At 47.0% G+C, this 27,530-nt stretch overlaps 2 protein-coding genes across 5 annotated transcripts in view; one reads left to right on the top strand and one right to left on the bottom strand.

Annotated features, from left to right (window-relative positions):
• Positions 1-27,530, top strand: part of mpped1 (metallophosphoesterase domain containing 1) — a gene marked incomplete at its 3' end in the record, with an annotated part of 325,357 nt that overhangs the window by 197,380 nt on the left and 100,447 nt on the right. The window lies entirely within an intron of this gene.
• scube1 (signal peptide, CUB domain, EGF-like 1) overlaps positions 1-27,530 on the bottom strand; it is a 150,247-nt gene that overhangs the window by 113,602 nt on the left and 9,115 nt on the right. For all 4 annotated transcript variants that reach the window (XM_080757807.1, XM_080757806.1, XM_080757808.1 and 1 more), the window contains exons 3-4: positions 18,481-18,606; positions 3,118-3,252 (exon numbers count right to left, since the gene is read on the bottom strand). In XM_080757807.1, the coding sequence (XP_080613933.1) occupies positions 3,118-3,252; positions 18,481-18,606 (261 nt within the window). The remainder of the gene's footprint in view (positions 1-3,117; positions 3,253-18,480; positions 18,607-27,530) is intronic.

Below are 27,530 nucleotides of genomic sequence, written 5' to 3'. Positions count from 1 at the left end.
CGTGCGTGACAGTATGAGAGACAGACAGTGTTTGTGTGATTGTTTGTTTACCCAAACTGCATGGTACTGTGTGTGTGTGTGTGTGTGTGTGTGTGTGTGTGTGTGTGTGTGTGTGTGTGTGTGTGTGTGTGTGTGCCTCTTGCACTAGCCAAGCTATGGTGAGTGTACGTTTGTGTACATTTGCATACCTTACAGCGCGGCTGTGGCTGATACACAGCGTGACTCTATGTGTAGCAGAGTTTGATACTTCAGCCCTAAATATACAGACTGGGAGTATATGAGACGTCTGAGTCTGGTCGGACAGAGAATAGAAAGAAAGAAAGAAGGAAAGGAAGAAAAGAAAAGAAAAGAAAAGAAAAGAAAGAAAGGTAATTTAAAGGAGAGCCTGCATATAAGGTCAGTTTATTTGGTGAATATGAACTGTCTGTAGTTTGAATTCAATCTGGCCATTGGATTTTTGACATAGCTTGTGTGCAAATTGGACATTTGGCCAAATGGTGGCACTAAATGAAAAGCCACAGGGTCAACCAAATCAGTAGGGTTCCTTGTCCAGGAAGCATGGAGGTGCACAGCAAATTCCATGCGGCAATCTGGCCCTGCATTTCTCCAGATATGTTATTCGAGAGGTAGAGGATGGACAAGGGGTCCAATTGAGGGCCCGGCTGCAGGCCGGGCAGGGCCAGCCCGCCATGGGCACCGGGCTGGGCGTCAGACCAGAGGTTGGGCAGCGACACGGACCACAAGCCCTTCACCACAAAACATCTCACTGACAGGGACAGGAATTACATGTGTTGACACAGGCTTTGATGAAAGAGGGAGAGGGAATGAGACAGCGAGGCAGAGAGAGAGAAAGAGAGATGTGTGAGTTAGGAGCAGGAGAACGGCTGAGGGGAAAGCTGGATGAAATGGGAAAATAAAGAGAGAGACAAGACAGCAGGTGAAAAATCAAGGTGAACCTTCCCCTGAAAGGCTAACCTCATATTTGCCTCAGAGAGAGAGAGAGAGAGAGAGAGAGAGAGAGAGGGAAAGAAGGGAGATTCACAGTCTGGTTTATGGGGTTTCCAGAGAGCAAACACGGAACATTTTCTATTTCAGAGTTTCTTTCGCTCCTTTCTCCTCGGCTCTCCTCGGCTCTGCTCTCAACGCCACATTCTCTAACACGGAAAGCCCACCGAACAACATCCTCACAGACAGTGACTCCTCAGATTCCCCTAAACTACGCATGCTACTCCACAAGCCCTCTACGCACTGCATGCTGCTCCACAACGCACTGCCCTCGTTGCAAGACAGCGGCAGAACAAGGCGTGAGAGACGGGGGTGGTGTGAAGGAGAGGTCACCCCATCGGCCTCCACTTCATGTCTCTCTGTCTCTCTTTGCATTATAACACCCTCAACCCTCAGCGTCCTCTACATTCCTCAAGAATCTCGCATGAGATATACAGTATATGACGGTCCTCTCAGATCTCTGCCCCCCCCCCCCCCCCCCCCCCGCCCTCAGCCCTGAATGTGTGTGATTATCGTGTACTGTACGGCATACTGTACGCGCATGTCACTGAGAGAGGACAGAGAGCGTGCATATCGCTATAGTGGGCATGTTTAAGCTTAAGCGTTTTTATCCAAAGAACGATTTGGTTTGGGAGGAGAGGAGGGGAGGCAGGCAGGGAGGGAGGGACGGAGGAGAGGGAGGGAGGGAGGAGAGGAGAGGACGGAGGAGAGGAGAGGAGAGGAGAGGAGAGGAGAGGAGAGGAGAGGAGAGGAGAGGAGAGGAGAGGAGAGGAGAGGAGAGGAGAGGAGAGGAGAGGAGAGGAGAGGAGAGGAGAGGAGAGGAGAGGAGAGGAGAGGAGAGGAGGGACAGACGGAGGAGAGGAGGGAGGGAGGCAGGGAGGGAGAGACGGAGAGGAGAGGAGAGGAGGAGAGGAGGGAGGGAGGAGGGAGGGAGGGAGAGGAGGGAGGAGGGACGGAGGGAGGAGAGGAGGGAGGGAGGAGAGGAGGGAGGGAGGCAGGGAGGGAGAGACGGAGAGGAGAGGAGAGGAGGAGAGGAGGGAGGGAGTAGGGAGGAGAGGAGGGAGGCAGGGAGGGAGGGACGGAGGAGAGGAGGGAGGGAGGGAGGGAGGAGAGGAGGGAGGGAGGAGAGGGAGGGAGGGACAGACGGACGGAGGAGGAGAATGTTCCCCTCGGCCTCTCTCTCTCCGTCACCTCTGGAGCAGCGCTCCGTCGGCGCCCCTCGCCTCGCCAGCCCAGAACGAGCCCATAAATTAAGTCTGACAGGCGGAATGGCTGCGTGGACACCGGGGCCGCCTCGGGTTAACGACCGAAAACCTCAATCAGCGTTTTGCTTTGCGGGGGCCGAGTGGGAGAGTCAAACGTAGCGTGTCAGAAGTTACGCCGCGTCCTCCTCCTCCCCGCCCACTGTCCGCCAGGCCGTGGACCTCGCCATGAGGGGGCAGAGATGATAACAGGGGGCACGCCGTTTGCCCCCTGTTCTCATCTCCCCGTGGCGGGGTTCCATCCAAGGGCCGTGTCACAGGGTCACACACTGAGGGGAATTGCCTATTAGGAGGCCTGATAAGGCCACAGAACAGAGCCCTCTCACGTTGTCTCTCATCCCCTCCCTTCTTCCCTCTCTCTCCGTCTGTGTCGACTATTCATAGTCTGGATTTTCGGTGATGGGGTGACCACCGCTCCAGTGGTGAGGTGACCACCGGAGCTGAAATAACATTAAGTGGTGGTCACCCAACCACCGTAAATCCAGACTATGTATGAGCCTTCACTCATTCACTCACTCACTCACTCACCCCTCTTCACTCAAACACTCACCCCCTCTTCACTCACTCTCTTGCCCCCAAAAAATCACACCCATGTGAACTGAGTGGTGCAACTCCCCCCTCTCTCTCTCTCATTAGCAGGCAACAGTGCAGCACACTCCCTCTCTCTCTCTGTTTTGCCACAACAGCGCCCCTACTGGTACTCATTCCTGTGCTCATTAACGTCACACGGACACATATAGGTGAACGTCACATAGGTGAACACGGACATTGCTGTTCCTTGGAGTGGTTTCTTTGCACCACTCAAAAACCCGCCGAACAAACAAACAACCAACCAACCAAGCGGACCTACCCTCTGAGCGGTGGATGCAGGTGTGCTGGTTGTCGCTGAGGAAGAAGCCGTTCTTGCACTGACACTCGTAGCTGCCCATGGTGTTGACGCAGACCTGCTGGCACCCGCCGTTGTTGTCCACGCACTCGTCCACGTCTGCAGGGAGATTGGAAGGAGAGAGAGAGATGAATGGTAAATGGTGCTTTTATATAGCGCCTTTTTCCCAAGGCGCTTTACATAGATTGTGCATTACATTCACCCACACACACACACATTCATACACTGATGGCAGCGGAAACCATGCAAGGAACCAACTAACACATCAGGAGCAATTAGGGGTTCAGTGTCTTTGCTCAAGGACACTTTGACACTAACTCTGGGGGAGCCCACAGGGTTCGAACTGGCAACCTTGCGGTTACCATCCAGCCACTCTACCGCTGAACCACCGCCGCCCCAGAGACAGAGATAGAGAGAGATAGAGATAGAGATAGAGAGAGAGAGAGGGGGTAAAGAGGAGTCAGAGACAGCAGAGAGATATAAAGAGAGAGAGAGAGAGAGAGAGAGAGAGAGAGAGAGAGAGAGAGAGAGACAAGGGGGGGGGGGGGGGTCAGTACCATTCCATAATGGCAGGCCATTAGGTTTCATAAACAAACCAGTGTTAGTTTATGTGTCGGGAAAAAGTTCTTCCTTTCCTTCCACTGAAAGCTGCTCATAGACCTGTGTGGGGAAACCGGGGGATGACACCCGAGGCAGGAATTTGGCCGGTGAGCACGCACGCACGCGCACACACTCACACACTCACACACACACACAGAGACTCAAGCATATTATGACGTGCACGGGGCAGAGTGGTTGCCCCTCCAACAGGAGTCTAATCCTGGCACAACAATAGGTGGCTGAACCAACCAACCAACTATACTTGGCAACTAATCGTCACCATCTCGCGGGACCTGTCGACGACGACCGAACGCACGTGGAAGAGTGCGAGTGTGCGTGCACGAGAACACGCTCGTGCTCGTTGCGTACGGGCGTGTTTATAGGGCCCCGCTGTGCCACTGAAAGCTCAGTAAATTACCAATGGGGCATTTTGATGGGGCTGAAGTGAGCTGGAAACATATAACACCCTTGACTGACTTTAACAGGGATCAAACAGAGCTGGTCGGCTTCTGTGGGAAAGGCCAGACCGATGGGAGCGTGTGCATGCGTGCGTGTGCGCGTGTGTTTGCATGAGTGTACATGTCCAGTGTACAGTGTTTGTGTGTACAGCATACGTGTGTGGGCGCACACATGTTACTGTTAGCGTGTTTGTGTGTGTGTGTGTGTGTGTGTGTGTGTGTGTGTGTGTGTGTGTGTGTGTGTGTGTGTGTGTGTGTGTGTACCGTACCGGACCGTATATGTACTGTGAGGGCCCACGCGTGTGTGTGTGTGTTTGTGTGTGTCTCTCCGATGGCTGGTCAGGGACTAGGAGTAGGAGTAGTGTGCGTGTTTTGTTTAGTCTGTGTTTTGGGTTCCTCTGTGTTTTACACTGCGGGCCACCGTCCAGCAGACTGTGGACCGCACCGCCATGACGTCACGGTGCCGGAGGGGACTGAGTTCAGCGCCGACCCGGCCCGGCCCGACTGTCTGTCTGCGTACTGAATATGTCTCCCGGTTAGAACCACATGTCCAGTAGCAGAACTGAAGGTTCTGAATGTCTCCCAGTCAGAACCACATGTCCAGTACTGAATGTCTCCCAGTCAGAACCACATGTCCAGTAGTAGAACTGAATGTCTCCCAGTCAGAACCACATGTCCAGCAGCAGAACTGAAGGTTCTGTCTACATACTGAATGTCTCCCAGTCAGGTTCACATGTCCAGCAGTAGAACTGAAGGTTCTGAATGTCTCCCAGTCAGAACCACATGTCCAGGAGCAGAACAGAAGGTTCTGAATGTCTCCTAGTCAGAACCACATGTCCAGTAGCAGAACTGAAGGTTCCTCTGCATACTGAATGTCTCCCAGTCAGAACCACATGTCCAGGAGCAGAACAGAAGGTTCTGAATGTCTCCTAGTGAGAACCACATGTCCAGTAGCAGAACTGAAGGTTCCTCTGCATACTGAATGTCTCCTAGTCAGAACCACATGTCCAGTAGTACAAGGACACAGACAGGGGGACACATGGTCTCAGACGATGGTCATTCGTCTGTGGGTTTCTCTATAGTAGAGTACAGGTCGGTCTCTCAAAAAACACACTGACATCCTGCCATCAAATAGAGGTACAATATTCCTCACACTGAATTACAGCTTCCACAAAGAAAATCCTGCCATGAAGACCATCTGCTTTTGAGTTTTTGGCATCCATTTCAGAGGAACCTTAAATAACAGGCTGGGTTTGCCCTTCGTTTACTCAGCTTATACGTGGAAGGTAACAGGGTTCTGTCCTGGGCCAACACAGCCAGCAAAATTGCACATATAGGATCCTCACTCCTCACGAGCCATTTCCTCCAGCGATTAGAAACGATGGCTCTTTAAGAGGGAGGAAATGAGAGTAGGAAAAGTCCTAGTGCCCTCTCTCGTTCTCACTCTCTCACTCATCCCCTCTCTCACTCTCCCTCTTTGTCACTCTCTCTCTCTCTCTCTCTCTAATCCCTCCAGGTCTGACAAAAGCACCCAGCGCCCGTCTGTCTGTCTCAGCCATTGAGACTGCGTATAAACAGGTTTCAACTAGGTCCCTGTACCCCCAACTCTCTCTCACACACACACACACACACACACACACACACACACACACACACACACACACACACACACACACACACACACACACACACACACACACACACACACACACACACACACACACACACACACACACACACACACACACACACACACACACACACACACACACACACACACACACACACACACACAACCCCAATTGTTTATGGATGCTAGCGGGTCAGGAACATTACATTAAATTAGGGAGAAACCTTGTATCTCAAATGTATAATATCTTACATGCTGAAAATAGGGGTGCCAATTTGAAAGTGGTTAAATCTGTCAATTTTTATATGAATATTTAACCAATATAAATATCAATCCATTGGATCCATTGGAACACATGTATTTTTTTCTCCATTTCCTGAAGAGTAACATTTTGTTTTCGTTTTGTATTTTTGGCCGACAGTGATATTAAAATGCATATAGCATCATACCAGAGACAACAGGATAATACATGTATCGCGTCAGTAACTCTCCGAGGCTCCCTGAATACTGGGATTAAACTGGGATAATTCACGTAGCGTGTTTGCACCTAAAAATAGAGGGCCACACAGTGTAGGGTCTACATCTCTCTATGTATAACTCTTATCTCACTCTTATGTCTGTCTGTCTGTCTGTCTGTCTGTCTGTCTGTCTGTCTGTGCCATCTCTCTGAACCCTCTCTGTATACATTTTTCCTTTATTGATGATTACATGAAATGGATGTTTGTCTGCAGCCCTAAAGTCACAACTGCTGCAACAACTGTTCAAAGATTGTTGGACAACAACTTCAGAAACTTTATACATCCACATTATGATAACAGCATCCTAAGGTTAGCAAGGAATATCACCTCTAATACTAAGCATGTGTTGTATGGAGAATATAGGTTACTACCTTCAGGAAGGAGATATGGTGTATTACCAGCATACAATAAGGTCAGACTAAAGAGGTCCTTTGTCCACCAGTCCACCTTGAGGTTTAATCAGGAGTTGTAGTAGCCACGGGGTAATCTAAGCGGTGGATATTGCTCTTGTCTTTATGTATATGTAAATTGTCTAGTTCTTTGTGTTTATGTCAAATGTGTGTATATGTGTTCTGCATATACTTGGCTGCTGGGTCGCAAGACAAATTTCAGTGTGAACTGACAATAAAGTACTATATCATCTCATCTCATGCCGAGGCTGTTTCTGACGAGTACGGTATGTGGGTTTTGACGCTGCATGTGCGGCACGCACCATCCGTTCTGCTTTCGCATCTCCCACTGCGTCTGTCTGTCTTCCCTTTCATTCTGTCTCCATCTCTAGTGGACACGTCTCTCTATTATCTGAAGGCTAATTAATTTATATTCCTTGACTCTGTGTATTATTAAAAATCATGTGTTTAAATAAAAAATGTCTTCTTTTTGTTTAGTATTCTCTCTCTCTGTCTCTCTCTCTGGGTCCTCTGAGTTCCTGGCATATCTACACAGTGAGATACAGTGGGGCTTTTTTATGTGAGCGCAGAGGCTTTACCTGGCGACATATTTCTCTACTTTTAGACCGCGGCAGTGAGCCTGTTTAAAGCCACCCCCCCCACCTCCCCCCTACCCCCCCCCCCCTCCCCCCTGGTGCATTTAGAGCCTCGTTAACCAGGGCACAGAGAGAGGGAAGACTTTACTGTCATGTTAGCCACGGCACGAGAACGCAAGAGGGGGGACGGGGGGTAGAGAGGAGGGGAGGGGGGGGGCCAGAGAGAGAGAGAGAGAGAGGTGGAAAAGACCCGTCTTTGTGCTTTGAATGATTCTTTTCTTTTCTTTTCTTTTTCTCCTGTGCTCTATTTCCAGTGTTAAACACGCTGTGGCCTTTTCATTTGGCTCGTCCTCTGATCTGAGATCTGCTGATAGAGCCTCACAGATGTCACAGTATAGGCTACTGTCTCTGCGTGCGTGCAGAGGAGGAAGCACTGCATAAAAAAAGACTAATAAATAAAACGCCTGCAAACAATTGTAAAAAAACTCACCAGCATTTCATTTATTTTATCGGCAGCCGTGATCTCATCTGTTTATCTCTGTGACTGTTATCTCTAACCTTATTTTGTCAAGATATTTAGTCATCCTTTTGCCTTTCATCTCATCACCTCCAGTTATTTGTCATGCTCTCTTCTTAAAGGACCACAGCTGCCTCAAATAGAGCTGCCTCTAATAGAGCTGCCTCTCTGCTCAAACGCCTCACGTTTTCCAGGTCAGTCACAACAAGCTCACGTTGTCTCGCTGCTGACCTTCAAACCTCTGCACCAAAGGGGCAGAATTCAAACCGCTGCACCAGGAGGGGCAGAATTTATGACGGCAGCACTAAATTGTGGGATTGTTTTCTTTCACAGTATACCTTTTTCAGTGCTCTTAAAAAAAGGCACAAACCAATGTCATCGCTGCATGTGGACTGATGCATTACATTCTCTCATAGGAGGAGGGAGGGGGTGGGGTGGGGGGGGGTGGGGGGGAAACCAAAGGAGGGAAAAGAGCAACCATTTCCAACTCAAATTGATCCCTGCCAACATTTCTCGGTAAACACATTTTGCAGGCAAACCAAACCAGGGGCCATTTTGCAAGTTTGAACTGGAGCCTCTCTTGTTTTGTTTGATCGTGCTTTGTGTAAACTATGTGTAAACTTTTGTTTAGACGCATTGAGGATGTGCTTGACACATAAGAGAGAGAGAGAGAGAGAGAGAGAGAGTCTCTCACACACACACACACAGAGTCTGTGTGTGTGTGTGGGGGAGGGGGGGGGGGTGATGGGGCGAGGAGAAGTTGGTGGGATGGAGGGGAGGTGAATGCAGGGCAAAGGAGGTGGTGAGACGAAGGGAAGTGATGCGGGTGAAGAAGGTGTGTGTGTGTGTGTGTGTGTGTGTGTGTGTGTGTGTGTGTGTGTGTGTGTGTGTGTGTGTGTGTGTGCGCGCGAGGGCGTGAGGGGGACTCAACTTGCAGATGTTTTAACTCCTTCACATGAGTTTGTACAATTATTATCATCATTGGCCATTCCTCTAAACCGTTGACCATATTATATTCCCTAGTGTTGAGCATATGGCCCAAAAGCTAACGTATGGTGACTTCCCTCACATCACAGCCTTTGTCGCCGCTATATGTCGTGGCGCTATATATGTGGTGACGCTGGCCTATATGTCGCTGTCCTATATGTGTTGACGGTGGCCTATATGTGGTGACGCTGGCCTATATGTCGTGGCCTATATGTCGTGACGATGGCCTATATGATGGCCTATATGTTGTGACGCTGGCCTATATGTCGTGACGATGGCCTATATGTCGTGGCGCTGGCCTATATGATGGCCTATATGTCGTGTCGTGGCCTTTGGTGTTCTGTGACAGAACAACTTCCCCCCACAGACGAGGCACCTCCTCTGAGATCTTTTCTTGGTGCTGAAAAGGACGCGTCAGAAAGAAAATAAACCGGAGCGCTGCAGACATTCATGCAGAACCGAAACAATCGACACATTGGGCCCAGCTGTGTCCCATTGGGCCCGGCCGTGTCCCATTGGGCCCTGCTGTGTCCACGGCAAAACAAAATAAATAAAATGTCAAAATCAAACAAGAGGAAAGGAACGAATGAGCCCGCTCTTTAATCAAAGCACAATTAGGCAATCTTAAATCAATTAGTTCCCCTAACGTGTTGACACAGCGCATCTGTGAGTCAACGAATCAACTTCCTATAGGCACTTGCGGACAGATTGCTCCACCCTTCGGCATTTTCTTTCCTATTCATCTCTCCGTTTCAAAGCATCGTGAGGTCTTGAGGCTTCGGGAAATCATTGTTTAAGTCTGTTAAAAGCCACAGAGCCCTCATTGTTTTGTCATAAGGAGGATAAGAGAATGTGAGAAAAATGTGAGAAGCATAATTTGAGCATGAATCTCAGAGGAAAACAAATCAAAGACGCTTTTTTGTTTTGTTTAGATGGAGCCGTTATATTGTAGTAGGGGGCGTCACTTAAAGGCATAGTTCACCCAAAATAGTGGTTTCATTCTAAAAGGACTTCCCTAAACTAAGCACTACGGTATTTACATTTCACTTAACCACCAGAACCACCGGAACAACCAGAACCACCAGAACCAACAGAACCCTAGAGTCCCTGTAGAGTGTATGGCATCGTCCTCATACCCGGAAGTTATACAGGAACGCTCACTGAGTGGCAAAACAATTTTACTTTCTGCCCTTGACTGCCCATGCATCCAAACAGAAAAGTCTTGTATGGGCCTGGGCCGTGGCTCAGCGGTCCAGGCACCGTGGCCGGTATATAGCCCAAGTCTGGCAGTGTGCCGCGGGTTCGACTCCCGATCGAGACGGCCTTTACGACACACGATTTTTTTACATTCTTTATAGAGGTAGGCTGACATGATGGGAGAGAGATGGGGGGGCATCTCTCTCCCCATTTCATGTCCTACCTCTATAAAGAATGTAAAAAAATCATTAAAAAAATAAAATAAGAAAAGTCCTGTCTGGTTGCATTTTGTAAACATAAAATAACATCATTAACGACAGCGATAATATATCTATAAGATTGAGATTTGCATAATAGCAGATGCATGCATAGCACCAATATAGTCCAGTCCACTAAAAACACTTGAGCATTGATAGAGCCTTACATTAAGTATACAGTAAGCAAAGTTCACTGTGTGGGTGAACCGGTGTGAACTCTTATAAACAGCGTATAATCATTTTAAATTGACACACTATTATTGTGAGTTTAGGATAACGACATCCTATTTACAGCTTTGACCGATGAGTGTGAGAATGGTTACGGTCACGTCGTAACGTATTAAACAGACGCTGAGTACAGTAACAGTACATAAGATTGTAATTTATTTGCAGCAACTTTCAAAGTAAATCCGAAGCTAACTGAAGCCACAACACTGATGTTGTGACAACGTGTCACATTCTAGTGGGTCCCTCTAGACCATTCTGGGCGGGAACCCCTTTTGGTGTTATAGCATTATGCTATGCTTTAGCTATTGAAAAACAGCAGATCTACAAGCTCATAGCGCGCCACCGAGTGGCGCGCTACGAGCTTGTAGGTCTGCTGTTTTTGAAAAAAATCTAAGAACGACTGATATAGAAACATAGCTTTTTCAGAAAACTGTCATTTTCAAACAGATTTTTTTTAGAATCTGATCTCAGGTCAGAATGGTCTAGACAGCTGGTGTCTTGTGAACATCCAGTGTATAGTCTGCCCGCGCTAATTGTAAATACATGTTCTGTTTGTGTACCAAGACTGAGTGTGTGTGTGTGTGTGTGTGTGTGTGTGTGTGTGTGTGTGTGTGTGTGCATGTGAGTACAGGATGCCCTGTACTCACATGCCGCATTTCATATGCGTGTGCGTGTGCGTGTACGGTATGTGTGTGTGCGCCTGTGCATGTATCTGTGTGTGCGTATGGGAGTGCATGCCTGTGCATGTATGCGCGTGTGCATGCCTGTGTGTGTGCGTGCGTGCGTGCGTGCCTGTGCTGTATCTGTGTGTGTGTGTGTGTGTGTGTGTGTGTGCGTGCCTGTGCTGTATCTGTGTGTGTGTGTGTGTGTGTGTGTGTGTGTGTGTGTGTGTGTGTGTGTGTGTGTGTGTGTGTGTGTGTGTGTGTGTGTGTGTGTGTGTGTGTGTGCATGTGACCCCTCAATCCAGTAAATCTTGTGCTGAATGAGACACTTGAGAGTAAGACATTATACCAAACAGTGTCCTTCTTGTTGATGGGACAAAGGTTAGCAGAGCTCAACCTCTTAAGTCTTAACTGTGGTTTTGACAATGAGACAACGCGTCCCTCCCCTTTCAAACACTTCTTTTGGTTTGTGTTTATAATGGTTACCATGCACCGTGCACTGTTCCCCCCACCGTTAGTGAACATAAAGGGGAGGCCGGTGACGGTGCGGTATCCATGAGTCAATAAGCAGGAACGCATTACTCATGATCACGCGTCTCGTCTATATATCTCCTCTAAAGTGGACTAAATATAGACGAGATGACACAGTCTACATCATACTTGAAATACAACCTGTTCCTTTAGTTGGCACCTATCGTTGTATACACCATGCAGCACGTACACAGGGACCCCCCCCCACGTACCACAACTCAGCCCTTTGGCCCTTTGGGTGTGTTTGCTGCAGTTCTGACTTCGCACTGCAGTCAGAACTGCAGCCTCACTCCCAATCCTCCGCCGTATAGTCTGAAACCCCCACCTTTTCAGACTCCACCATGGCCCGTAGCACTTGCCCTAGCCTAGCCCCTTAGATAGCACTGTATGTATAGACTTAGATAGCATTTTATACAGACTTATAGCATGTTACGTAGACAGCACTAGAATTGCATTTTATGTAGTCATAGCACTTCATAGTACACATGTACAGTATATAGTATAATATAGTATAGTATGCATAGTTTATATATATAGTTTCATTATATAGATAATGTTACGTTCTTAGCTTACCCATGTTTCATGATAACTACTTTTTATATTATGTGATGTATGCCATGCTTTTTATATTGCTCTGGATTAATTTAGGCTAAATGCCTAAATTGTAAATTGTTCGTGTTACATCGGGGCAATGCAGTGGCGTGAACGTCGATAATGAAAAGAAAATAGTTTTTATTTGTCATCGACCTACGGTATCTAAAAATACGTTTTCTTTTTCTATTTACAATTTAAAATTGTAACACTAATATAAGTCTGTTTAAAATACTATCAAAGTCTACATAAAGTGCTATCTAAGGGGCTAGGCTAGGGCAAGTGCTATACGGGCCATGGTGGAAAACATTCATCGTTAGATTGGTGCAGGTCTTAATCCTGGTCTCTAAAAACTGCCTCCCCTTTACGGTCAGTCCGTTGCTCTCCCCAGGTTGGCAGAGGAAGTGTAGCGCCCAGTATTACACTGACATGGAGTAACAAAAAAAAAGCTTCCTGCCCTGGCATGTGGCCTACTGTATGTGCCTACTGTATGTGCCTACTGTATGTGCCCTCAAGAAATGGACAACATCAAAGGCCAAGTGATGAAATTCCAGGTCAAAGTCAAAGTCAAACAATTTGTCACACACACGTTACCGCATAGTGCAATGGGTTCTCCACATTTGACCCTGCATCTCTCTTGGAGCGGTGAGCTGCAGCCGTGCCGCGCTCGGGAATCATTTGATTAGTTGATTTGACCCCCCAATCCAACCCTTTGATGCTGAGTGCCAAGCAGGTATTGATAGGCACCTGGTCCCATCGTTACATAAGTCTTTGGTATGACCCGGCCGGGGATCGAACCCCCGACCTCCCAGTCTCAGGGCGGACACTCTAACCACAAGGCCACTGTCGGTATGTATGAGTTCATTACAAATGCCTATAGGTTAAGTCTACAGAAAGTCAGAAACTACATCTAGTTAGTAGGTTGAGCGATGAGTAAAAAGCACAAGTAAGAAATGCTTCTACAATCAGTACTCTGCGAAATCCAGGATTGCACAGTGTAAAAATTCAGATGAATGCACTTATCCTTATGTCCTAATTAAGTCCTAAGTTATTAACTATTGCATGAACTCACCCTCTGGTGCTGCATGAGAAACAGCTCTCGTCTGTTTTGTCTGAGTCACAGTTTATTTCGTCAGGGTATTTATTGGGAGAGTATTGGACAGAGTGAGATTATAAAAGAGACAGACAGACAGACAGACAGACAGACAGACAGACAGACAGACAGACAGGCAGACAGACAGACAGACAGACAGACAGACAGACAGACAGACAGACAGGAAGGAGAGCAGTGAAACAGCAGAAGCCTGTCAGCAGCGTGTTGGCCCTCTGCGGCCCTGCCTATGCCTGCGTTCGTTCCCAGCCCCATCATCATTCTGTGTTATATTTGAGACATTCCACAATAAAGATGTCAAACAGAGAGCAAGTCCATCGCCTCTGGGGGAACGGCTTGGACAGCATCCAGTTCACAGCCACGGCCAAGATAACCAACAGAATACAGAGAGGGAGGGAGAGAGAGACGGAGGCAGAGGCAGAGAGAATAACAGAGGAAAAGAAAGAAAGAAAGAAAGAAAGAAAGAAATAATAACTTGCCATAAACACCGGACAGAGAGCAGCATCCGAGGAGAGGTAACTGTACTTGTCTATAATATTATTTTATGGATCCTTGTTCTTTTCATTTAGCAATAAGTTGCCGTGTTGAATAACGTACTATACAATACTTTAGTGAAATCCATGCCTCCGTCACGGTCAAAACAGCAGTATAATCTGCATGGATTTGGGGGTTTTGTAGGAATTGCCAATCCGTGCTATTTCACCGTTTTTGGGTGAGATCGTCGGGCTGATCTATGATGGTTAAAATGGAGTTTGGAGTTAGAATGTGTTTGTATAGGAATGGGGCAGCTAAAATGAATTTCAAAATATCTAAAAACTGAATCAAGCAACTTAAACCTTTCTGGGGGTGTTCGCATATAAACCTGGGTATAGACGATGAAATGACCAGTTTTCATTGTAAGTGAAATATCACTTTAAGCCCTATTTATAGGGCACAGATAGAGAGAGATAGAGATAGAAAAAAGCCAATTGACAGGTTTTTAGAGAATGCTCAGGAAGAATTTTCACTTATGACGTCACATGCCAGTGGCTAAACTTTGAAGAAACAAGGGCAAGGTGCAACAGCATGGCCAAATGTTAGGATTCATCGGAGAGTTCCATGATTACATAATATACCTTTATAAATAATCTTTATAAATGTCATCAAACATAATTTAAACCAATGACGCATTTGATTTCCTACTCCCACTGCTTTGTTGCAACTATACGTACGTATCCAAATAAGGATTAATTAGTGGCTGTCAACAGAGGCTGTATATCTACAGTCGACATCAAATAAAAACAAAGTCTTTAACTCAACTTGTTTATTAAAAGACGTGGGCGGCTTATTTCCTCTCGCCAACCATGAAGGGCAGGTGATGACGAGGGGTTCACACGTGACTCGCGTGTAGTCTATGGCCCCTGTGTAGTCTGTGGCCCCTGTGTAGTCTGTGGCCCCTGTGTAGTCTGTGGCCCCTCATGTGTTTGAATAAGTGGCACAAACACATAGTACCACCACCCCCACCCGCCCACCCCCCTTCCATGTGTCTTTAGCAAACCACAACACACCATCTGACACGGAATCTAACCAATAACCCACACCAGCTGTAGACACTCACAGGCTCAGATACACAGCACAGAGTCAGACAGCCACAGAAGGAAACAAACAGCAAGCGCTATTAGACATGTTGGCAGCAACGCCCCACATCTCTCTCTTTCTCACTGCCTCACAAACAGAAACATGGGCGCATTTTAACCCATTTTGACCTGATTCTACAAAATGTCTTCTGAATGTTTCAATGTCAGCCGTCAAGGACCCCAAAAAACATATGAAATTGTCCGCCGACCCCCATCTGAAAATATGAAATTGTCCCCCCCCCCCGCCCGCTCGCTCTGAAAGAATATATATTCAAAGATTTGAACCACATTTTCACGATTTTTCAAAAATAGCTGACCTACAAGCTCGTAGCACGGCACTCGGTGCCATGCTATGAGCTTGTAGATCTGCTGTTTTTCAATAGCTAAAGCATAATATAATGCTTAAAACACCAAAAGGGGTTCCCACCCAGAATGGATTAAACAAGGGAGATATATTTTCATCTATCTATCTATCTATCTATCTATCTATCCATGCATCCATCGAGCCAATCTTCCAATCTATTCATCAATCCAATAACCAATATTACTCTCGTGTGATGAGAGCAGGAAACGTGTTTCTATTATAAGTCTATAGTCTTTATATTTAACTTTATGAATGTACACTACAGTAAACGACGGATCTGTGTACATTAAAGTCTACAGTAAGTGAAGGCAGGTCCGGAGCTAAATTGTGTAATGCAATTACCAATGAGTGAGGTTACAGGATGACATTGTAATGGTGGAAAACTCTGGAGACAAGAGAACAAATTAAAAGACAATATACCGTTTTGACGCATGTATACATTTACAGTACTTAGTTGCAAATATGCATACATTATTATTATTAATATTATGACTGCATAACCCTGGTCGCATTAATGCCACGCTCTGCCCTTGAGCTCCGATCAGAATGGACGTTTCACAGACGACCCGCAGTGCGATCTGGTTATTATGCACGATTTAATCATTTTGTCATGATGTGATATTGCAGACGTTACATGCCCTTATGCGCTTGTTTATCATCCATATATCTGTCCAATAAATCATCATTAGCCTGACATGATTGAATGGATGGGAAGTAAGATGATGTCATTGGAACACACTTAGGGCCCTCTCCGCTCTTTAACCCATTGAGGCCTGACGTCAAAATTTAAAAAAGAATATTCTAAATTCTGACGGTTTTCTGAAATACCACATGTGTCAGTGGTTCTCAAACTATTTCATGTCAAGGACCCCTAGAATTATTTGCAATTGGCCTGCTGACCCCCATCCGAAAATATGTTGTTCCATGGACCGCCCCAGAAGCAAAGATTTGAGTAAAAAAAAAAAAAGAACGTTCGCTCTGAAATAATATACATTCAAAGATTTGTGGCGTGACATTTTCCTGATAAAAAAAAAATAGCAGACCTACAAGCTCATAGCGCGGCACTCGGTGCCGCGCTATGAGCTTGTAGATCTGCTATTTTTCAATAGCTAAAGCATAACATAATGCTTAAAGGGGTTTCCCGGCCAAAATGGGTTAAATGTCAGTGGAGTGACAGGTAGAAAACGCAGTCTGAGGTCGACCTAACAACTCAACAGCCACTCTGAGTTTTATTCTAGTACATCCTCTCTCACTCCTCACTCCTCCTCTCTCACTCCTCACTCCTCTCTCACTCCTCCTGCCCTCCCGACAGCTCTCAGAGTCACATATATAACACTTAACCCATTCTGACCTGAGATCAGATTCATACGAGGTTTCCACTGGACACACACACTAGACAGATTAACCCATTCTGACCTGAGATCAGATTCTAAAAAAAAGTCGTTTGATTTTTCAAAAAATAGCAGATCTACAAGCTCATAGCGCACCACCGAGTGGCGCGCTATGAGCTTGTCTCTCACTCCTCACTCCTCTCTCACTCCTCCTGCCCTCCCGACAGCTCTCAGAGTCACATATATAACACTTAATAAATGCCAAAACATGTCAGACCAAAAGAGGTTTGGGTTATGCGCAGGGCATCCAAATGACATATTTTGATTTTGCTCGTGTCAGTCAGCGAGCAGAAGGGAGTGGGGGGTGAAAGGATGAAATGTGTTTAACCCATTTTGGCCGGGAACGACCCCTGTTGGTGTTTTAAGCATTTAGCTATTGAAAAATAGCAGATCTACAAGATCATAGTGCGGCACCGAGCTATACGAGCTTGTATAGGTCTGCTATTTTTGAAAAGTCGTGCAGCGCAAATCTTTGAATATATATTCTTTCAGAGAGAAGGTTTTTAACTCATATCCTTGCTTCTGCGGGGAGGGGGGGGTCCCTGAAACAACATATTTTCAGATGGGGGTCGGCGGCCAAATACAGATAATTCTGGGGGCCCTTGACATGAAATATGGAGCACCACTGATACAGAAACATAAGGTTTTTCAGAAAACTGTCAGGATTTTTGAAGATTCTTTTTTAAATTCCGACATCAGGCCTAAACGGGTTAAGCACATCCAAGCGGGGCTTCACATGACGCGGAGCAGAAAAACATTTGTCTGGCTGACACTGAGTCAATAACACGAGGCTGAACGGCTAAATGGACTGGATCTGTCAGTGATGAATTCACGGCAACAGACGTTCCCTCCGAGTCCTCCTGCTCTATCCTGAAGAGATATCACGGGGGGGAGAAGGAGAAGAACTCCTCAACCCCGGTGACCCTCCCAAAACCAACAACCAAGAACGCACGGGGAGAAAGTTCATGGAAGCCCTGTGCAAACGATGACAGAGAACTCTGTCTGGAGGAACGCTGTGTGGAGCCAAACAGACAAGTGCAACAGATACAGGGTGAAGAGTGTGGATATATACCTGCTGTAATATCACGCCACGGGCGCAGTACTAGTAGTACTAACTACTAATAGTTTAGACAGTTTTTTGGCTTAGACCAGTCATTAGTCCTACAAGTTAACTACAACCTATCTCAAACCCTCACCCTAAACCTAACCTCCCACGGGGCAGCACACCTAAACCTAACCTTAACCCATGTCTAACCAATGACTAGTCTAAACTAAGTATGTACCCCTTTTGGTGCATTAGTGATTTTGTTGTCATTATCACAGCTCAATATTGACTCTGAAGCTTGAACAGAAATTGCACCTTAGAATATAATTATAAATCAATTAAACTGTTACTGCAACAATGAAGAAGTAGCTGTATTTTACGGGTGCAGTACTTAGTTTAGACAGTGTTTGGTTTAGACTAGTCATTTGGTTTAGACCAGTCATTAGTCCTACAAGTTAACTACAACCTATCTCAAAACCTCACCCTAAACCTAACCTTAACCTTATGTCTAACCAATGTAACCAATGACTAGTCAAAACTGAGTATGTACCCATCACGCCACCACAATCGCACGCACACACGCACGCACACGCACACACAGTACAGGAGAGTACATATTATGTGAAGGTGAGTCCGTACCTAGACAGTTGTGTCCGTCGTGGGACAGCATGAAGCCGTCGTAGCAGGTGCAGCGGTAGTTTCCCGGTATGTTGATGCACTCGTGGACGCAGCCTCCGTTGTAGTCGTTCTCACACTCGTCCATGTCTGGAAGAGAACGAGAGACAGAGACACAGAACGACATCAGCACCAAACTATCATCTACATGGAACACCGAGTGTCCAGGACATGTATGTGTCATGGCTGATTGTCCAGGACATGACTGCCTGCCTAAATATGTCCCAAACCGCCCCCTAAGGTCTTCCACTGCTGGCCTGCTGGCTTTGCCTCTAAAAAATGGCAACTAAAAAATACCGGGAAGCAGCTTTTTGCTTCTAGGGGCCGTCGGCATGGAACAAGCTCCCACTGTACCTTCGACAGGCAGCCTCTGTAGACATTTTTAAAGCACAGCTCAAGACCCACTTCTACAACATTGCTTTTAATTTTAGTTTTTCATGTCCTCACTGTATTGCATTACTGCTTGTTTTTTAATGTCGTTGCTTTGCTTTTCTTTTTTTTCTCCATTGCTCTGTAAAGCACTTTGAGCTGCATTTCATGTCATGAAAGGTGCTATACAAATAAAGTTTTATTATTATTATGTGTCATGGCTGATTGTACAGGACATGTATGTGTCATGGCTGATTGTCTAGGACATGTATGTGTCATGGCTGATTGTCTAGGACATGTATGTGTCATGGCTGATTGTACAGGACATGTATGTGTCATGGCTGATTGTCTAGGACATGTATGTGTCATGGCTGATTGTCCAGGACATGTATGTGTCATGGCTGATTGTCTAGGACATGTATGTGTCATGGCTGATTGTCTAGGACATGTATGTGTCATGGCTGATTGTACAGGACATGTATGTGTCATGGCTGATTGTCTAGGACATGTATGTGTCATGGCTGATTGTCCAGGACATGTATGTGTCATGGCTGATTGTACAGGACATGTATGTGTCATGGCTGATTGTCTAGGACATGTGTCATGGATGGATGGATGGATGGATGGAGGTGAAGTCCAACCATCCATCACCACACATCATTTCTCTTCCATATGTTGCTCTTCTGTTTGCTAAATCATTAGCCTCATAGCATAATTATCCAAAAGGCCTACATATATATTCATAGTTCCGTTTTCGGTGAAGAGGTGACCACCGGAAACTACAACATGACATCACAAAGAGGTTGAAACTACAACATGACATCACAAAGAGGTTGAAACTACAACATGACATCACGCCACGGTGGAGACAACATGCACATCTCTCTGTTTTACTGGCAGCAGAACAGACAGAACAGACCTATGTTACTGGCAGCAGAACAGACAGGACAGAACAGACCTATGTTACTGGCAGCAGAACAGACAGGACAGAACAGACCTATGGTACTGGCAGCAGAACAGACAGGACAGAACAGACCTATGTTACTGGCAGCAGAACAGACAGGACAGAACAGACCTATGTTACTGGCAGCAGAACAGACAGGACAGAACAGACCTATGTTACTGGCAGCAGAACAGACAGGACAGAACAGACCTATGTTACTGGCAGCAGAACAGACAGGACAGAACAGACCTATGTTACTGGCAGCAGAACAGACAGGACAGAACAGACCTATGTTACTGGCAGCAGAACAGACAGGACAGAACAGACCTAATTTACTGGCAGCAGAACAGACAGGGCGCAGCGGTGTCTCTATTTGACACCAGGTTTACAGTAAAGGTGTGCTGAGCCAGATAGCCTCGCACAACATTAAAGAGTGCATTAGTCAGGGGGAGCAGCCCAGCAGGCCAGGGGGGCAGTGGGAGAGGGGCGTAAGGAGGGGGGGGGGGGGGGGGGGTAAGGAGAGTGTCAGCCTGGTGTTTATTCGATGGGGATGTCGCCCCTTCATGCTGAGCCAGCAGAGGCTTTCACAGGAGCCACTCACAAGAGGGGTTGCCATGCGGAGCCACTTAAACAAACAGCCCCCCCTCCGTGTGAACGGGCAGGAGATCCGCCAAGCAGCCCGTAAGACCCTGGCCCACATCCTGAACCGAACCTCTCTCTGCCCTCCTGTTCCCCTCCTCCCCCTCCTCCTCCTCCTCATCCTGAACCTCTCTCTGCCCTCCTAGTTCCCCCTACCTCCTCCTCCTCCTCCTCCTCCTCCTCCTCCCCATCCTCCTTCTCCTCTCCACTCTGCCCTCATGTTCCTCCTCCTCCTCCTCATCCTGAACCTCTCCTCTGCCCTCCTAGTTCCTCCTCCTCCTCCTCCCCATCCTCCTTCTCCTCTCCTTGTCTTACTGAAGATGAGACACTGCAGGTGGCTTCATGGCAGAGAGTTGTGTCAGAAACTGTATTTTTAAAACTGAAAATGTCATAAATAGGCCTGGGCCATGGCTCAGCGGTCCAGACACCTTGGCCGGTAGTGTGTCTGTACAGACAGACAGACAGACATGTGGGGGTCCCTCTACTGTACAGACAGACAGACAGACCTCTCTGTATCCAGATCCTGCGCATGGACACAATCAAGACCTGGACACACTGCAGCACACCACATGCACCCATGAAAAGCACACACACACACACACACACACACACACACACACACACACACACACACACACACACACACACACACACACACACACACACACACACACACACACACACACACACACACACACACACACACACACACACACACACACACACACACACACACACACACACACACACACACACACACACACACACACACACACACACACACACACACGCTCCAACAGCAGACTATAAGAGTAAAGCTGGCGTGAATAAAGTACCTCGTCTGACAAAAGCTTCATGTGAAAGGATCCAGTCTGTTACAAAAACATCAACGCTATACAGTTAAATACCCCCACCCCCTCCACACACACACACACACACACACACACACACACACACACACACACTGCCAGGACATGCAGCCGCGTTATACCGCGAGTGCAGATTATCGGCGAGCCCTATAGTATGTAGTAATTCTCTGCTTGTTTTGCTTTCTCTCCCAACACTAAACACTATAGGCTGCTGTGCCACGTCCGTCCGCCCTGAAAAAGAGCCCCTCGCCTCTGGCACTCACAGAGCCCCCTCGGGCAGTCGTCGCTCCCTCTGCTCATCCCACATGCAGGTCAATTTAGAAAGTACGTTATATTTTTTAATATCCAAGTAACCTTTGACGGACCGTTCAGTCAGCCAATGGGCCGTGTAAAATGCCCAGGTCTGCCCTAATCACTTCAAACTGGCTCATTGTGAAAGAGATTTGGGGGGGATAGGAGGGTTGAACGGGGGCGAAGGTAACACCAGCCCCCCAAGACCTAAGACCTAGAGGTGGTGGAGGGAGAGAAGAATCATGAGCTCTGGTCTGAAGATGAGTGTGTGAATGGGAGAGAGAGAGAGAGAGAGAGAAGAGGAGAGAGAGAGAGCGAGAGAGAGAGAGCGAGAGAGAGAGAGAAGGGGAGAGAGAGAGAGCGAGAGAGAGCGAGAGAGAGAGAGAGAGAAGGGGAGAGAGAGAGAGCGAGAGAGAGAGAGAGAAGGGGAGAGAGAGAGAGCGAGAGAGAGAGCGAGAGAGAGAGAGAGAGAGCGAGAGGTACAAAGGGAGGAGGTGGAGGAGGAGGAGGAGGGGGAGCGGGGGTGCGTTCGGCCCCAGACCGTGCCACTTCCTCTCCCCGGAGCTGTTGTTGACGTCTGACAGCAGAGCCTCCGACAGCTTCTGAAGCGTCCGGCGCTTCCGCTCAACACGACACGCTCAACACGCCGCACGTTTTCTAATTGCCGGAGAAATGTTTATGCTTCCCCGTCTGTCTCATCAAGTGAATTAGGCACCTCCGCTGACGGCCTCCGCGCGGCCCCCGCGCCCCCGCGGCACGGGGCGGGGCGCAGGCGGGGGGGTCAGGAGGTGGTGGCGGAAGGGGGGGAGAGGAGGGGGGGGTGGAGGAGGGGAAGGGGGCACTTGAATTATATGAGCAAAGAACCTGCATTATTGGCCCGGAGGAAATCCTATGTGAACTCCTCTACCTGATACATGTGATTTTTAGATTTTTGTTTTGGTGCAACCACTCCTATAGACAGCTATGTGTGTCCCTGCCTGCCTGGGTCCCTGGCTGGGTCCCTGGCTGGGTCCCTGGCCTGTCGCAGAATGCAGACAAAGCTAAGCAAAGTTCTTTGTTTACCCAGGGAAGTGGACTAAGCTCGAGATGCTTGTTTACAGCCACACCCTGCTCATAGAAGATTTCATAGGGGTTCAATGCCTTGCTCAAGGGCACTTCAACGGTGGTAATTTTAACGTGCCGGTCCGGGGATTCGAACTGGTGACCTTCCGGTATCAAGACCGCTCTGCAAACCGTTCGGCTACCGCTGCCTCCTAGACTTGTGATATATGTCCACGACTAGTCCACATGCATAAACAGAGACATATCTCACTCTCATACGCGGCGATTAGCGTATTATGGGAAGGCTGAATCAGACATGGATGATTGACAGACTGACTTTAACACTGCTGAGTCAGAACACACAACAAAAGGCTCCAATTATCTCAACGCAGAGAGACCGTCAAAGAGGTTCAACATTCTACATTCTTTCATTTCAAACTTTGTCCCAAAATAACAAACCATGTGTGCTTATTTAAGGAGGGTCACGTGATGCGAGCAAAAAAGCCCAAGAACAAACCAAATATTATTTCTTTAAAAACCTTTACCATGTCACGTTCCATTACTACTCAAACAAATACATCCTCGGGACAGGAACGAGATCGTGTCTGCATCGTCGAAACGGAGCCACAAGGCGACCGCACGGTTGTAAAGTGAAGGCCAAACATCGGTGGGGATTTTCTCTTTGAGTGGCTTTTTAAGCCAAGTAGTCGAGAATCACTCACTCACTCACTCACTCGCACGCACGCGCCCACGCACACACCCACGCACACAGACATGCACACGTAAACGTGCACACGCACACACACACACACACACACACACGCACACACGCACAGAAGCTAATAACATCTTGACATATGGGTGGGAGACAGACAGACAGTGAGATTGAATGCTGTAAGTGCAGCCATGTGTGTGTGTGTTTGTATATCTATAAAAAGAAACAGAAACCGAACCCACGTCACGTCTCAATTTTACATTAAGTTAAAGCTAAAAACGGAAACATAATCGCAGCGGTTCAAAGATAACGCACGCACGCACATCCAAGCACAGTACATGTCTTAAGGGCAATCGATAAAAAGGTTTAAAAAAGTACATGAGTTGCGTGTAAAGGCTCTGACATCACCAAACTGATTTGTCCTGAATCCTGCAGTTATTAAAGATTACATCGGGAGATCAGATATGATGGGGAGATATCGGGTGTTAAAAGGTGCTAAAAGTCAAAGACGCTCCTGCTCAGAAGACTGCAGTGCTTTTCTGTGCCTGGCGTGAGAGTAAATCTACCTACCATAGAGTAAATCTACCTACCATATTCAGAGTAAATCTACCTACTGTACCATATTCAGAGTAAATCTACCTACCATAGAGTAAATATACCTATCATATTCAGAGTAAATCTAACCTACCATATTCAGGTGTCGTTAAATGTGATGTTCATTTTCTCTTCCTCGTGGTGTGTGCTATACTGTGCTGTCTGCACGGATATAGGACAATTGTGAGTGAAATTCAAATCGGTCCCAAATCATAATTATGGGCATTGGGCACAAAATGATCATTGCAGGAAATAGATCAGCAATCACAAAATGATAGAATATCTGTCATTGTCATGATCTGATCAATGATGACGTTATTGTCAGAAGAGAGTGCGTCTATGAATCTCTCTCTCTCTCTCTCTGTGCCTCACTCTATCTTTCACTGTGCCGTCCAAATTAGTGTTCTGGTTCCGACTGGGCAAATACGAGAATACGTCTTGTCGACGCACGCTATTTAGACAGTTGAAGCGGGTGCCTGCCTGACCCACGTAGACACCTCACTAATACCTACAAACCACATATTTTACACACCGAAGAGTGTGTCTCGGTGTGTGAGTGGGGGGGGGGGGGGGGGGGCACTGTGTGGATGCTGAATCTAGCCAGTGAGGAGAGACTCTGAGTGCTGACGGTGGAGAGGCAGACACCAGGCAGACAATGGCCTAGTAATTGACTGCGAACATCTCCCTCATGACCTCCTGTATCTCCCACTCCATCTATTCTTCTCCTGAAATACACCCTCTCTCTCTCTCCCTCCCTCCCTCCTTCTCTATCTCCATCTCCGTCTTGCTCTCTTTCTCCAAAGCAGGTCAGGTGATTGTCGTAGGCTGTGATCAGAGTCTCAGTCAGTGTCGTAGGCTGATGGAGAGGCTGTGATCAGAGTCTCAGTCAGTGTCGTAGGCTGACGGGAGAGGCTGTGATCAGAGTCTCAGTCAGTGTCGTAGGCTGATGGAGAGGCTGTGATCAGAGTCTCAGTCAGTGTCGTAGGCTGATGGGAGAGACTGTGATCAGAGTCTCAGTCAGTGTCGTAGGCTGATGGAGAGGCTGTGATCAGAGTCTCAGTCAGTGTCGTAGGCTGACGGGAGAGGCTGTGATCAGAGTCTCAGTCAGTGTCGTAGGCTGATGGAGAGGCGGTGATCAGAGTCTCAGTCAGTGTCGTAGGCTGATGGAGAGGCGGTGATCAGAGTCTCAGTCAGTGTCGTAGGCTGTGATCAGAGTCTCTAATCAACGCACACTTCTCTTCTGTCTCTTCTGCACGTGCACAGGGCAGGCAGACACATACATACTGTACATGGGCATATTGTATGTGGGTGATATAGGGGGGAAATACACAGTGAAATCATCATACATTTGATAATGCGGTTCCTCACATTGGACTGTGTGGTAACGGAAAGTTGTGTTTACTTATAGAACTGACATTTTTCAGTGTGCATTTTCGTCTATTTAGACAACACAGTCATATCTTGTATTTGTGTTAGGGTTGTCCCGATCCAATCACGTGATCGGCAAGCGGTACCACCTACGTAGACGTATCTGCGGCGCGACAGCTTATAGCTAACGACACCACAGAGCTCACGAACGTCAACGGAATTGTGGAGGGCAGCGATCCAGGAACCCCGAGATGGTGTCGGCTAGACTCTCGCAATAACAAAGAATCAGAAGGAGGCAAAGAACTGACAACCAATCAATTAGCCTGCAAGTGATAAATGCTGAGAAAACACACAGAGCCTTCCGCCGGTCTTTAGTTATAGAGAACTCTGTGGCAACCTTTACTGATTCATGACGGTCTTTGATGTGAATGTTATTATTACTGTAATTTTACCCACAACGCAGTTTATAGTTAAGGGACGCAATAAAACAACGACCTCTGCATCCACGGAATGCCCTATACTGTACTACTGTACTGTTTTTATTCTAGTTTATTTTGCTATAGCTTTAGTTATAATAATCATTTCTTCTTCTGTTTTCTACATGAATATAACCACATTACAACCATATAAAATGAAATGGGAGTTAAATGCTGCAATTTGTCAAAAATGACTCCTAACATCGTTGAAGTGGGACTCATTTCTAAAAGACCATCCCTGCATCCCGGGACTCATTACATTGAAAACCTATTTACATCACTGGCAAACTATTTAATTAATTGGATCACAATGACTTTTTGTGTGCAATCCTGATAATTCTGTACTGCACTTCTGTTGAATTGTATCTTGAATATATCAAGTATAAAAACCAAATTGAATAAAAAGCAGCACAGCCTGGAGCCTGCTCACCCACCGAGGACTGAACATCTGCACCATAACGTCCATCTAACAGCCTGCAATTAAAATCTCTCAAACTCGGGTCTCCTGCATGAGAGGCCACATTTCTACCAGTCTGCCCATCAGGGATTGGTCAGGGGAGATACTGCACTATGATTGGTCAGGGGAGATACCGCACTATGAGTTTCAGGCAGTAGTGTGCAGCCAATAGAGCGTCGCAGTCCCTCCCCCTTTCAGAACAACGAGTGGCCCAGGAAATTAATCGCAATGCATTTTGACCATAGGCATTTCTTAAATTATTAATTTAAAGACCTTTTAAGCGTCGTACGAAGCCAACTCTTGTCATGACAAATCATGACAACACACAATATTTTGGACCAAACAAAGAATTAGAAAGTAGAAAAAAACGGCAGGTTACAACACTTTTTTTGTTGTTTTTCTTCTTTGTAATTATTTGTTACGGTATTTTCACGAATGTAGAAAAAGGCAGGTGAAGCTAGCATGAATTTATCTCACTGCAGTCTGGCACATTTTTTCTTTACTTAAAAACAATAATAATGAATATGAATATTTACAACTACATATTGATAAGTGTCTGTTGTTTGATAAGACAAGACATTTTAGTACGCATCCCCACTCCGGATCTCTGGCCAGAGAAAACAACAACCCCCCAGAAAACCTGTGTCACTGCATGTGATCCAAATGATTCACGGTATCAAAATCCTTCGTCTTTGAACGAACTCCAGCTTCCAAACCGCCGGTCGGGTAAACAACAGCACAAAACTCAACGACCAAACAGCCAGTTGGCCCAGTTTGCCAGATGTTTCTGTAAACACAGAGACGTCTCTCGCTGTCCGTTGCAGGGCGCACGGCCGCACGCACGAGGACGTGTGTTGTAAGTACTGTAGCGCGGGTCCAGAATAGATAATGCACAATATGTCTTATGCTCTCCCACATTCTCTCGTTTATCATTCGACTAGTCGAGGGATGAAAGTTCACATTTTTCCATAACGAGCCCAAGCAATATTAGCTCTTGGAAAAATCTACAGAGAGGAGACGAGAGGGCAGCGTTCATGAACGCTAGATCAGGTTTCAGGGGCAAACAAAGCCTTCAGAGGACCAGATTCCCTTTAGACGGGACGTGGGAGTGATGGGAGATCATGGGAGTATTGTAAAACCATGAGGGGACAGAACTAAAATGGCCAGCTATTTGTAATATACTGAGATGCCTTACAGACCAGGCAAAAAAAACAACAACTCGCAGTGAACTCTTACAGAAACGCTGGAAGGC

This window comes from Protomyctophum bolini (genome assembly GCF_963924005.1).
Source record: "Protomyctophum bolini genome assembly, chromosome: 23".
Lineage (NCBI taxonomy): Eukaryota > Metazoa > Chordata > Actinopteri > Myctophiformes > Myctophidae > Protomyctophum > Protomyctophum bolini.
The sequence above is the reverse complement of the archived record's forward strand: the minus strand, read 5'-3'. Positions and strand labels throughout refer to the sequence as shown.